The sequence below is a fragment of the Scyliorhinus torazame genome, chromosome 2 (assembly GCF_047496885.1).
Source record: "Scyliorhinus torazame isolate Kashiwa2021f chromosome 2, sScyTor2.1, whole genome shotgun sequence".
Taxonomy (NCBI): Eukaryota; Metazoa; Chordata; class Chondrichthyes; order Carcharhiniformes; family Scyliorhinidae; genus Scyliorhinus; species Scyliorhinus torazame.
Genome location: NC_092708.1, coordinates 132,367,004 through 132,381,545, shown reverse-complemented (window position 1 = coordinate 132,381,545; position 14,542 = coordinate 132,367,004). Strand labels below are relative to the sequence as shown.

General features: G+C 44.3%; 1 protein-coding gene across 1 annotated transcript in view; it reads left to right on the top strand.

Moving 5' to 3' along the window:
• ttn.2 (titin, tandem duplicate 2) overlaps positions 1–14,542 on the top strand; it is a 415,239-nt gene that overhangs the window by 192,898 nt on the left and 207,799 nt on the right. Inside the window, exons 119-125 of the mRNA XM_072477296.1 lie at positions 1,874–1,945; positions 2,587–2,673; positions 5,662–5,745; positions 6,668–6,748; positions 7,706–7,789; positions 10,676–10,756; positions 13,750–13,833. Coding sequence (XP_072333397.1) covers positions 1,874–1,945; positions 2,587–2,673; positions 5,662–5,745; positions 6,668–6,748; positions 7,706–7,789; positions 10,676–10,756; positions 13,750–13,833 — 573 coding nt within the window. The remainder of the gene's footprint in view (positions 1–1,873; positions 1,946–2,586; positions 2,674–5,661; positions 5,746–6,667; positions 6,749–7,705; positions 7,790–10,675; positions 10,757–13,749; positions 13,834–14,542) is intronic.

Sequence of the window (14,542 nt, the reverse complement as noted above, 5' to 3'; positions counted from 1 at the left end):
GGTGAATTGGCACCAATGCTTCCCTTGTCCCCTCTCCAGGCTATAGGCCACTTGTGCCTGGTGTCTCACCATGTGAAGATCTTTTCTTCATTCATGCATGGGATGTGGGCATCGCTGAATAGACCAACATTTGTTGCCGATCCCTAATTGCCCTTGAGAACGTGGTGGTGAATGTCTTATTGAACCGCTGTAATCCATGTGGTGTGAGTACACCATATTGCAGTTACGGAGGGATTTCGATGATTTTAGCCCAGCGCCAATGAAGGATCATAGGCGACATGGAGAGGAAATTACAAGTGGTTGTGTTTGCACGCATCTGCTGCCCTTATCTTTTTAGAACGTAGTGGTTGTGGATTTGGAAGGTGCTGTTTAAGGAGACTTGGAGAGTTCCTGCAGTGCATCTTGTATATGGTATACACTACTGCCACTGTGCGTCGGTAATGGAGAGAGTGAATGTTCGTGGATGGGGTGTCAATTGAGCAAGCTGCTTTGTCCTAAATAGTGCTTCTTGAGTGTTGTTGGAACCGCACTCATCTAAGCAAGTAGAAAGTGCTCCATCACACTCCTGACTTGTGCCTCGTCGATGGTGGTCAGGCATTGAGGAGGCAGGCAGTGAGTTACTCACCGCAGGATTCCTAGCCTCTAACTGCTCTTGTAACCACAGTATTTATATGGCTAGTCCAGTTCAGTTCCTGGTCAATAGTAACCCCCCAGGATGTTGATAGTGGAAGATTCAGTGATGGTAATGCCATTGAATATCAAGTGGTGACGGTTAGATTCTTTCATGTTGGAGGTGGACATTGCCTTGCACTTAAGTGGAGTCATGCTGTGGAGATGCCGGCATTGGACTGGGGTGAGCACAGTAAGAAGTCTTACAACACCAGGTTAAAGTCCAACAGGTTTGTTTCGAATCACTAGCTTTCAGAGCACAGCTCCTTCCTCAGGTGAATTACCTGAGGAACCCCTGTAGTAATGTCCTGGAACTGAGCTGGTTGACCTACAATCATCATTTCTTATGCCAGGTTTGACTTAACCCGTGGGGGGGCTTTCCCTCTGATTCCCATTGACTCCAATTTTTCTAGGGTTCCTGGATGTCACATTCGGTCTAATGATGTTAAGGGCAGTCACTCTCCCCTCACCTCTGGCTTCAGCTCTTTCGTCCATGTTTGAACCAAGGCTGCAATGGGGTCTTGAGCTGAGTGACCTGGCAGAACCCGAACTGAGTGAGCACGCTGTTGTTAATCAAGTGCCACTTGATAACACTGTTGATTACCCCTTCTGTCACTTTACTGAAAATCAAGCGTAGAATGATGGGGCAATAATTCGCTGGGTTGGATTTATCCTGCTTTGTGTGCACTGGACATACCCGGGCAATTTACCTCATTGCCACGTAGATGCCAGTGTTGTGGCTGTAGTGAAACAGCTTGGCTAGGGCGCACAACAAGTTCTGAAGCACAGGTTTTCAGTACTATTGCTGGAATGTTGTCAGGGTCCATAGTCTTTGCAGTGTCCAGTGCCTTCAGCCATTTCCTGATAACACGTAGAGTAAATCGAATTGACTGAATACTGTGGGAGGCCGAGATGAATCATCTACTCCACCCTTCTGGCTGAAGATTATTGCGAATGCTTCAGCCTTATCTTTCGCACTGATGATGGGCTCTCCACCATTGAGGATGGGAATATTTTTAGAGCCTTCTGCTCCAGTCAGTTGTCGAATTGGCCACCACCATTCACGATTTGGATGTGGTAGGGCTGCAGAACTTATCATTGTCTGTCGCGTGCTTTATGCGATTTTCATAAGCTGTTTAAATAAATGTCATTTTTGTTCTTGATGAGCTTTTGCTAAAAATAAAACATATTCCTAAAATGCCAGATGTTGCTGTAAAACCTGCTGCTCAAGAACCAGTTCCAGTTCAAAGGATAGAGGAAATCACTCCAGTAAAAGGTACAAAAATACAAGATTTTATATAAACATTTTCCCATATGATATGGTAGTTTTTGTTGCCAGGAAAGGTGACACTGTTGTCTTCTTTTCGTGATGTTTCAAGGAAACATTTACTGCCTGTTGTGCAAATAAACCCTAATTCTCAACTATTTGTTGTAAATGTGTTTCAATGCTGTGAGCGTTGTTCTTACTTGCGTACATATAAATTATAAATATTGTGATAGCATTAACATTCCTTAATAATTTGATAATACATAGATTAAATTTGAGTGAATCTTTTCTTTTGGAAAATTCCGAACTCAATTCTCACTGAAGAAATTGTGATGACGATATTGGAAAAAGGAAATAACCATATTCAGTAAAACGTTTGATTTATTAGCAAAAAGCGTAAGGAGCCTTTTGAGTTATATTTTAACAAGTATGCCATGTGAAAGTAAAAATATTCCATCAAATTTGGATTATTAGTTATTAAAATTCTCATTGGCATTGCATTATGTGCATAAGTACCAGTAGTTGGTGCAGCTTTACAGATATGTTATTGTTGCTAGAGAGATTGTCATGTGTTGTCCTGTCTGGTATTATGCATTCTGTATATTTTCTTCATTTATTCAAATCTTTAAATAATTAATGTTCTTTTAAAGTGCAAGAGATCCCTAAAAAAGCAGTCACTGAAGAAGCAAAACCAGTTATTATTTCAACGAAAAAGGAGGTTACTCCTCCATTCAAAGGTATATTATTACCTTGAAGGATTTTGTGCAAACTTCATTCATATGAAAATTAATATCAATTTCATCATATCAGAATGCAAGCATGGTTTTTCTTCATGATCATCTTGTATGTTCTAATCAGAACCCTGTTGTTGAAGATGCTTATCGTAGCACTTAATTTTATTTTATGCTACGTTTAATCTTGTGAGCTTTGTTTATGTGTATTGTTCATTTTTGTTGCATTAAGTATTTTGTTTGTGCTTTCACATAATAAATAATCTGGAATACTTGGATCAGTGGAGGATTGATTCTAACTATATTGTTATATCATCAATTTAAAGTCTGTGGTTTTTATTATTTAAGTTCACGGTTCTCTACTGAAATTGTGCAATTGCCAGAGCAAGATTTTAGGATTTATCAAATATTTGTCAGTTATTTGAAGGGAAAAAACATCATTTTAAAAATATTTGAGTGTTTGCTGTTTACCACTAGAGTTATTGTCATTTATTCATTAGTAGCATCAGTTGACAAAATTAATAATTTGGCTAAGGAATATCTTCTTCCAACAAATAAAATGCTAAGCGGCAAGTTCAAACCAAATGGATACTCCTAATGGATAGTATCCATTTCTCCATCCTCGCTTGCAGCAGTAGTGGGGCGGACTCGCAATGAAGAATCCAGCCCCCAATTTCAGCCCCTCGACGAGTCAGCTGGTTTAGTGATGGTGAAGTTGAACAATGCCACAATTGTTTTTGCCATCCCCTGTTTAGATATGACGAGGAGATTCCCTGCTCATATTCAAGAATTAGGTTTGATTCTGTTGTAAGAAGAGTGGAAGTGATTTAAAATGTGCTCTGTGACATCTGGGGCGAAATTCTCCAGAAACGGCGCGATGTCCGCCGACTGGCGCCCAAAATGGCGCAAATCAGTCAGGCATCGCGCCGCCCCAAAGGTGCGGAATGCTCTGCATCTTTGGGGGCCGAGCCCCAACCTTAAGGGGCTAGGCCCGCGCCGGACGAATTTCTGCCCCGCCAGCTGGCGGAAAAGGCCTTTGGTGCCCCGCCAGCTGGCGCGGAAATGACATCTCCGGGCGGCGCATGCGCGGGAGCGTCAGCGGCCGCTCACGGCATTCCCGCGCATGCGCAGTGGAGGGAGTCTCTTCCGCCTCCGCCATGGTGGAGACCGTGGCGAAGGCGGAAGGGAAAGAGTGTGCCCACGGCACAGGCCCGTCCGCGGATCGGTGGGCCCCGATTGCGGGCCAGGCCACCGTGGGGGCAACCCCCGGGGCCAGATCGCCCCGCGCCCCCCCCCCCCCAGGACCCCTGAGCCCGCCCGCGCCGCCTTGTCCCGCCGGTAAGGTAGGTGGTTTAATCTACGCCGGCGGGACAGGCATTTTAGCGCGGGACTTCGGCCCATCCAGGCCGGAGAATCGTGGGGGGGGGGGGGGCCTGCCAACCAGCACGGCGCAATTCCCGCCCCCGCCGAATCTCCGGTGGTGGCGAATTCGGCAACCGGCGGGGGGGGGGGGGGATTCACGCCAGCCCTCGGCGATTCTCCGACCCAGCGGGGGGTCGGAGAATCTCGCCCCTGATCATCATGTGCCGGATAATGGGAGGAGTGGCAAATGTGGCCGCGAAGGACAAATAATTGTAAGGGTTGTAGCAGATTTTGAGATTGAGTGATGCAGAAAAGAGATGAAGTTCAGTCTTCCCTGCTGACTTGTGGATAACTGTGACAAGTGGAGAAGGGAAGGATTGTTTGTATTGGGGTAAAGATAGAGGGTGTGATCTGATTCACACTGGCGGGATCTTCTGGTCCCACCAGCGGCGCACCCCCATGGTGTGGGGTGCATTCAATGGGAAATACCATTGACAACGGTGGGACCAGATGATCCTGCCACCAAACATCGGTGGGCCAACTGCCACCACCAGGAAACGCACTGCGGGGATGCCAGAGAATCTCACCCAGAGTTTTGCCGGACTGTGCAGAAAATATGCGCTGTGAAGTTTGTCATTGCAAGTGAAATCATTCAGTTTACTTGTGCATTGCAATGAGTTCCTTGCAATAATAGTTAATGCATTGACATATTACACCACTTTTTACCATGTTCATTCATTTATTTGCCTTCATACCCGCCAACCATCAAGGGAACGAGGACTTTGGGTGGAATTCTCCCATCCAGGACTGAGTTCCGTGATAGGGTCATGGGAAAATTACGCCCCCCTTGTTTCTATTCTGAATGTCCATCAGCTGCTTCACAGATATATCTAAAATATTTAGGTCCTGTGTGAAAACCTCTTGTCCCCGGACATAGAATCATAGAATTTACAGTGCCCATTCGGCCCATCGAGTCTGCACCCTACTCAAACCCACACCTTCACCCTGTAACCCAGTAACCCCACTTAACCTTTTTGGACACTAAGGGCAATTTAGCATGGCCAATCCACCTAACCCGCACATCTTTGGACTGTGGGAGGAAACCGGAGCACCCGGAGGAAACCCACGCAGACACAGGGAGAATGTGTAGACTCTGCACAGACAGTGACCCAAGCCTGGAATCGAACCCGGGACCCTGGAGCTGTGAAGCAACTGTGCTCACCACTGTGCTACCATGCTGCCCATCTTGCTGCTTCAGATTGTTCCTTCCCTGCTTTGGTCACAAGAAAAGCATAACCCCTGTAAGCCTTTAAGAAGCTGCCACAGGATTTGATTTCTCACCTTCTAATCAAACAGCTGCCTATAGTGAGCGCACTTTATGCTAGCACTTTACTTGCTCATGCAAATTAACGATGATTGGAAGTTGGGTAGGCCCCCCACTAATTTGTTGTTTGTGACTTTCACCATGCTCACAGCTGATAAGAGACTAAAACCAAACTTAATGTCTCCATTAGTTGAGTGTAGTTAAGCTGTTGTCAAAATGCACAGATTTATTATCTTTCTGATTCTTGGATTGCATGATACATCGGACAACAATATACTTTTTTAAAACCATGCTTTTTTTTAAAAAAGTGACAGAGGTTGCTAAGGAGCCAGTTGTTGAAGACGTAAAACCAACTTTTGTACCAAGAAAAGAAAAAGTTCCTCCAGCAAAAGGTACAAGATTGCTCAGGATCCTGGCACCAACATTATGTTAACATCATGCAGCAGTTTGTTGTCTCTATTACAATAGAATTGATAGCTACTTTCCATGCTTGGCACATCAGCCTGAATCAAAGCAACATCTTTCAGGTTTAAACCAGTGCAATTCCGCTTTCTATATATATTCACGGATTTGTACTGTTCTTCTGCAGTGCAGTGATGTTAAAACACAGAAGTTTTTGTTGTTTAGGTTTCTTTGACTTAAGCAACTAGCAATATAATACTTTTATTATAATGCTTAGATAAAAATGGTATATCAAACAATGGGGTGAATGCAAAAGTTAATATCACCTATTTGAAAACAAATTCACTATTTAAGACAATTTTAAAATCAGCTCTTGGAACATGGATCATTTGATTTGAAAAAAATATAAACATACAATGAAATTAAGTTGTTCATAATTTGTAACGGCGGCAAATAAATATTTTAATATGATTGCATCAGTGTAACCAGATCATCAGTATTACCCGCCATTTATTTTAAAACTGCAGTCAAGTTTCTTTCACAATTCAGGACAACTTGGTTATTTTTCCATAAAAGTTATTTAGGAAAAAAGGCTATATTTAATTTTCGGCTTGTGAAGGAATAGTGTATTCAGGGAAGTTTATAAAAAATGGTCAGAATAAAAGATAGTTAAGGTGCTAATGAGCTAGCTTAGATGTTGTTTCAATGTGTACTGTAAATAATACATGTAACACTTCTTTACTGTCCATGTCTCAATAGGTGTTTGCTTGCACAGTGTTTGAAATAGTAAACATGCAACGGATATCTTGGTGATTTAGTGTTTGTTTGTTATTGCAAGGGAAAATATAACTTTACGTCAGCATTGTCGGCTGTGTGTTCACGTCAGAATTTCTTGCTTAAATTTTTTTCAAGTACCAGAAGTTCCTAAGAAACCAATTCCTGAAGAAATTAAAGTCGTTAGTGTTCCAAGTGAAGAGTTTGTTCCGGCTGAAGGTAAAAATGAATACATAGAAGATTTTATATCAACATTCTTCATACATCATATCATCTCTTGTTCTCACCATTGCGACCATTTTCAAATCTGCTTCTTATTTAAATGTTGCATGTATTATCCATGTCTGTGTCTTTATGCTGTTCAGTTTAGTCTGTTGCAACCTCATATATTGGCCCAAATATTGCTGGAGTGTGGCATCTTTTGGGGAACTAAATTAATTAGATGTTTTCCTGCACTCTTCAGCTTATTGATTTCATTTTTTTCCTGTAAACTGCTGGAAACGCAAGCTGAAAGCAGCATGGTTAGGGTAATGGGACAACTGGGACTTAAGTGGAAGGCAGGAGCAATAGTCTATCTTAACCAATGAGATTGGTTTTACACTAACAATCATCATGCCATCAAGAGAGTATTTACTCTGTTAAGTTCCAGCCCCAGCAGTCTGTGCCAAGCTTAATTTGAGTTCAATGTGAAAATTCCAGTAAGTTCTTAAATTATCTAGGCCATTGAGGGCCAGATGTAATTTGTGTGAGGCAAACGGTAGAGCGAGATATAAAAAAAACAGCAAGTTATAGCAAATTGTAATTCGTGTCATATCTCTTTTGTCTTAATTTTCATAACAATGTCGGTTATGAGCTCAACATTTTTCCAGGAAAATTTGAGCCAATGTGTTTTGTGAATTTCTTTATTACTGTTATAGCAGTAGCTAAATATGTTGAAAATATATTAAAAAAATGTGAATTAGATCATGAAGCTTCACATTTATAGAGATATTTAATGTAAATGCTATTTAATGAATATAAAACACAATAGTAAAACAATCTATTCAGCATGTATATTAGTAATGTTAGTTACTTTTGTTATGTCTATTTCATGTTATCTATTGTTCTGAACATCTTCAAAGCTATGTAAAACATGTTCTTGGTTGAATTGTGACCGTTAAAAAATATTCTTTCAAGTTCTGGAGATACCGAAGAAGAGAGTTGTTGAACAAGTGAAACCAATTACTACCACAAGAAAAGAAGAGGTCATTGCAACTCCAGGTATAAAATCCAGAAGATGTCATTTGACTTTATTTTTACATGGGAAGCAATTTATTATTTCTATTGGGGTGGAAATTATTCTTCCGTTTTACGGTCATCACATAAAATCTTTTGGTGACCTTGCTTTTTGTAGCTGCTTATTAGAAACAGCATTTGTCTTCTTGCATTGAATTAAGTTGTGGTGTTTTGTTCTGTTGACCGCGGCGGGTTGGAGAATAGCCGAGGGGGTGGGGGGGCGAGAATCACACCACGCCGCCCCGATGCCAGCTCGCCGATTCTCTGGTGCCAATTCTTGGGCACTCGCGTGATCGCCGCCGCGTCAGTCTGGGGCCGTTGAACGCGCCCCACCCCCGGCGATTCTCCGGGCCTCGACGGCCGAGTCCCACCGGCGTGGGTTACGTATGGTCCCACCCAGCGGCACCTCGGAGTTCTGTCTGCGGGGCCGTCCTGGTGTGGGGGAGGGCCTCCAAGGTGGCCGGGCCCTTGATTAGGGCCTACCGATCGGCGGACGGGCTAGTTCCATGGGGACCTATGTTCCTCCACGCCGGTCCCTGTAGGGCTCCGCCATATTGCTCGGGGGCCGGCGCGAAGCCGTGAACCCATGCGCATGCGCGAACTTGCGCCGGCCATGGTGCACACGCCCAAAATCACGCCGGCCATGGCGCACATGCATGAACTCGCACCGGCTTTTGGGCGATGGAGCAGCGGACACTACTCTGACGCCGTACTAGCCTCCTCGGAAGGGGTGGATACCTGCCACTTGAGGCCCGTTGACGCCGGAGTGGCTCGTGCCACTTTTCACGCCGGCGTCAGAACTTGACCGCTGGATTGGAGAATCCCGGCCATGGTGTTCCAACAGATGTTGTAAAATGCAGGAAATATAATTTTTATGTGATATGATAGCAATTGTTAAATATTCATATTTACAATTTACTGAGGTTTGTGCTGTTTAATTCAAATCATTAAAAATATGAATAATTTTTCAGTGATTACATGCCTCCTTGTGTCATTGACATTTGGCGATGCTGGGCGGCAATTTCCGCCCCTACCTGCCTGCGGGATCTTGTGGTCCCGTCGAAAGCGATCCGTCTGCGGAAGCTTCCCCGGCGGCAGTAGGGCCGAGCCACAAAAACTGCCGTAGACATCAGCTGGGCCAAGAGATCCCACCGGCAGCCAATGGCAAGCTGCCTCCGCCATCAAAAAATCCCACTCATTGAATAAAATAGATTTTTAATGTGAAACTTACTTAGTTAGTGAAGATGTTAGGCGTGATGTTTCGGGCCCCTTATGGCGCCCATCTAAATCCCATTATAGTTACAAATTTTCATGAGTGGGCCATAACACGATTTGCGCTGACAACGTCGCAGAATGAGATGTTCCCCGCCCCCCCACCAGTGACGTAATCAGGTTAACAGCGAGAAAGGGTGTGAACCTTATCTTCATGAATTTAACTGTATTTAAATGTCAATAAATGCCTTTATGCCCTACCTTCCAGTGTGATTTACCTGCCCCCCCCCCCAATCCCCTCCCCAACAGTGTGACATCATGCCAGCACGATTCACTATTAGTTTTCCAAATCGAAAACCCATCATGATGACCACACTGGGGGTGCAGAGGTGCTTGGAAGCCCCGGGGTTGAGGGCCGAGGCTGAGAGAGGGCACTGGCAGGGGGCGTTGTCAAGGGACAAACCCTTCTCAATTGGGTCATGAGGTCTTCCCCTTCTGTGGTGGTGGATCAAAGGGTGCTTGCGGAGTAGAGGCACGGCAGGCAGGTTGAGGGGGGAAGAGTTCTCTCGATTCTTCCATGGTGAGAGCCGCCCCAAAGCTTGTGGGAAGATCCTCTACAGCAATAGTGGTGTGGGGGAAGTAGTTTGTTAGTGCACGTTACATTTGCAGCACAGTGGTTAGCACTGTTGCTTCACAGCACCAGGGACCCGGATTCGATTCCCGGCTTGGGTCACTGTCTGTGCGGAGTCTTCACATTCTCGCTGTGTCTGTGTGGGTTTATTCCGGATGCTCCGGTTTCCACCCACAAGTCCAGAAAGACGTGCTTGTTAGGTGAATTGGACATTCTGAATTCTCCCTCAGTGTAGCAGAACTGGCACCGGAATGTGGCGACTAGGGCATTTTCACAGTAACTTTATTACAGTGATACTGTAAGCCTACATGCGACACTAATAAAGATTATTATTATTAAAGACCCCCCCATGGACGTCAGGACCCCCTCATTGATCGCCGGCATGTTTTCCCCCCGCCTCCACCTTGTTCGCCGGTGTGCCACACCATTCGTTCACATCAGGGCTTCTCAATGAGTCTCCCATCTGGCCCTGTCTCCTAAGGCCCCACCATGTTCAGGCCCCACCCCCTTGAGGACCTTCCTCCCCTTGGAAATGCCAACTTGGCAGTGCCAGGCTGGGAATGTGACGTCCAGGGAATATGACATCCCCAGAAGATTTGGCGTCAAGCTGATTTTGTATGTTTAGGTCAGGTGGGATCCAGGTTCCATTGAAAGGACCCGGGGACATTGTGTTCTGGGTTAACTCTTAACTCCAGCGCAAATCCTGTTATGGCCCTCTCGCAAGAGTTTCTGTCCAACGGGATTTACGCTGGGCGTAATGGGCTGGAAAATCGCCCCTGTATCTAACCTATTTTATCATTTGGTCATGAATTTGAAATATTTACGTTTATTTTGCATATACTTAGAAAACTTCTCTTTAACTAAATAATTGTGATATTATGAAAATTTATTTGATTTCTGTATCTTGTACACCTCTTGTCATAATTTGTCACTTGCAAGTTCCATGTTAGTTTGGTCTGTTTAAATGTCAACCTACAACTACATAGTTTTCAATTAATTCCATCTTAAATTAATAATGTTCTTTAAAGAGCCCGAAATCATTCAGAAGACCATTCCTGAAGAAATTAAACCAGTTTCTGCTCCCAAAAAAGATATTATACCAACCAGAGGTATAAAAAGTTTTTTATCATCTTGTCAAATGTTGTATTGCCTTCAGTTATGATAAATGTTACATTTCATTGTCGTCTTATATGTTAAAAGTCTGTTTTCTTTTGGTGCTTCTTGTCAATTAATTAAAATTGTCTGTTTCATATTTGTTAATGTGTGACAATCTGCTATAGTACCATGGCACCCTGTAATTCATTTTTAAAAATGTATTATTATTAAAAATCTATGCAAATGTGCCTTAAACAGTAGTTCTAACAGATGTCAAATATTTGTGTAATGCAGACTTTAGTCTGTGAACTTGAACATTCAGAACATTACTGAACTCAAATAGTGAAATAAATAAATTTAAATTTAATACCATTTTAAATATTGCATGATAATTTGATGACTTATTTTGACAAAAATATTAATAAGGTGAAAACTTGGCTTTAATTATAAGGTCGATAAAAATATTATCAGGTTGTCAAATACATTTTGTCAACAAACTCATTGGGCGGAATTCTCCCATTCTGAAACCATCTTCCCAAAAGGGAACAAAGTCCCCGAGCGAGCGCGTTTAGCCGCATATTTCCCAGCACTCGCAGTGCTGAGAAACACATGGCTATTCAATGCAACTTGCTTTGAATAAGGGGGCTGAATGGGGAACGCGGGCTGAGGCCGCACATAGCCCTGTTTTTTACAATGGGGGAGCCCCACTCTCCGGAACGCCCCATTGTAAAGAGAGATCAGGGCGCCATTTCCGAGGCCCTCAAAAGAATCCTCTCCCTCCCGAATGCAATATGGGAGAGTCCACTGACCCCCCAACATCCCCGGCCCAATCGCACAAAAATGCCAGCTTGGCACCTTGGCAGTGCCAAACTGGCACCCAGGTGGCACCACCAGGTGGCACCACCAGGGTGCCATGCTGGCACAGCTAAGGTACCAGGCTGGCACCAGCAGTGCCAGGCCACCATCCTGTCCAATGGGTGTGGTAGCTGGGGGCCGTTCAATCCCTGAGATGAAGGGATTGAATCCCAAAACTTCAGGTACCTCAGGAATCTGCACATTAGAGTAAGGCTTACTGCTGTGCTCTAATATGCAGTTTTGCCAAAAAGTGATCCTCCCCATTGTGGACGGGATTCACCTTGCAACATCCCGCAAGATTGTGCTGAATCTCGTGAGGCGTTGCGAGCCGGGTAGATCCCGGGAATGGTGTCTTCCGGCTTTCAACGGCCACGCTGCGCCATGGTGAGCTGCTTTTCTGCCGCAGCATGGCCGGAGGATCGTGCCCTAAGTTCGGTGGCAGGTGGTTTCGGCACGACTATCCCGTTGGCCAGAATGGTGGGATCCTGCGCCAGAGTCTGTGCTTGAAACCTCATTAGTTCTGCACAAGCAGACTCCCCTTCAACTCTCCTGGCGGCCCGGCAGCTGATTCGTCTGTCCAGCCTCGGCTGATGGGTTCAAAGGTTCCGGCATCATATTTAAACAGCAGTCCAACACACTCACATAACCTCTTCAGCCCACTTGTCCTCACGAAATCATGTAGGATGTCAGCAACCCAGAGGCGAAAGACTAGCAACCTCAAGAAGAAGTCTGTTCCTTGATTCAACCATGCTACCTCTGAGCCCATAACCTGTGAAGCATCCATGCCCCTGTTGGACCTCCACCCATCGCACTGGAGTCTTTATCCATCCCCTTCCAGTAAATTATGTGGTATCCCTTTAACCTCCTTCTTTGTGAGGTTTTCAGGAAACCTTGCCGGGGCCCAGCTTTCCTTACCTCAGTCTTCCTTCTGCCTTCCATTGTTCAGATTCTTTATCCACCTCTTTGTCCCTCTGGATGTCATTGTGAGCCCTTGCCCTTCCCCCAGCCCCTTGCACAGCTCTCCTTCCACATTGCCCTCCTTGTCTTAGCCAGGCCATCCACTCCCCTGGTCTAACTTTGGACCTTTGTTGCGGTGGCTGTATGAGTCCCCCCGCACAGTGCTGTCCAGATAGATGCTAGTGTATGGTGCCAGGAGAAGAAAACCCCTGTACTCCCAACCCCAGGTCCAGTGCTGATCTGACTTGGTGACGCAGGATGGTCTATAAGCCCAGCAGCACAGCCCTGTTCATGATGACCAGCTTGGCATGGAGATGGAGGACAGGGACCAGTCTGCCCAAAGCAGAGTGAAATGAAATGAAATGAAAATCGCTTATTGTCACAAGTAGGCTTCAAATGAAGTTACTGTGAAAAGCCCCTAGTTGCCACATTCCGGCACCTGTTCGTGGAGGCTGGTAAGGGAATAGCACATCAGGTGCAGCACAGCACTGTGGCAGAAAATTGTTTTGCACTCACCCTAGCTGACTGAAGACTGCCTTGTGCATGCCACTCATTAGCAGTTTGGTTTGATATCAGCCTAAATTTCTGCTGGCGTGATGCAAGCTTAAAAGGCCTGATAGGATGCTGGTAGGCAGCTGTTTTAATGATCATTCATATGAATCAAATGGCATTTGCGCCACTTGCCAGCAGGAAGAGCAACCCGCCCATTGTGCCCGTCCGTAACCAAACTCCTTGGACGTCAAACCTAATTGCTAATCAATGGCATGCACAGGGTGGTCCTCATTTAGTTGGAGACCTTTGGGTGAGTGCAACAACATTCTGCCATAGCGCTACACTGCTCCTGTATGGTCTGTACACCACTCTGCTGGAGCTGACTGCTCCCTGTCCTCTATCTCCATGCTGAACTGGTCTTCTTGGACAGCACCGTGCTGCTGGACCCATTCACCCTCCTGTGTCACTGAGTTAGATCAGTGCTGCACCTGGTTGGAATAATTCTGCCCATTGCTGATAATGTTGTTTCATTGATTGAGAAGGAATATACAAATGACAGTAAACTTGTCTTTTGATTGGAAGAGTCTTGTGTGAGTTTCATCTGTCACCTGTGTTTCGTACCTTAAGTTGTTTCTACATTTCTTCATTGTCATATTTAATACATTCTTGAATGAACCTGATCTTAAACAAATGTTCTTTAAAGTACCAGAAATTCGTAAGAAGCCAGTTGTGGAAGAAGTAAAACCAGCCATTATTCCAGAAACAGAAGAGGTCACTCCAGCTAAAGGTAGAAATATACTCAGTATATTTGGTACACATTTTATTCTTATCTGACATTACAAAATTCTGATGCCATTATAATTTCAAAAAAATCTGCTTTTTGTGGTCATCTCTTGAACCACAACCATGCTTTGGTGCTGTTTGTTCTCCAGATGTAGACTGTCTGTTTCTTCTGGGAGTGTATTGTTCTGTTGAAGTGTTGTACATTTGTGCTTTGTGTTACCATAGGGAAAGGTTTTTGAATGAATTAAAAGGAAATTTAAACTTAAGTATTTGCATTTGTGCAAAAACTTAAATTTGTAATGAATTCTAATTCACAGTTTTACTTTGTTAAACCAGTGTTTTATTGCAACATAGAGCTATTATACATAAATATACATAACTGTGAGCCTGGAACTGATCTTCGAAGGACTAAGTTGCTGGTGGGGTACTCCGCTAGCGTTATGTCGTGGGACCCACCTCTTGAGGTTTTTTTTCTATTTCCTGTACACTGAAAAAGCCACCGTTGCTGTTGATGGCTTCAACATCGCTTTTCCCACCCACCATTGGACTTTGCCAAATTCTAGAAAAATACCGTCCTTTACTATTTACCTTGTTGACCAAAGGTATATTTTGCTCTGTTTGTGGTGTTGAAGTAAACTAGATAAACTGATAACAATGCAGTACAGTACAGATTTTTCTTGACCATACACAGAAGAAATTCTGTCCAATTATAA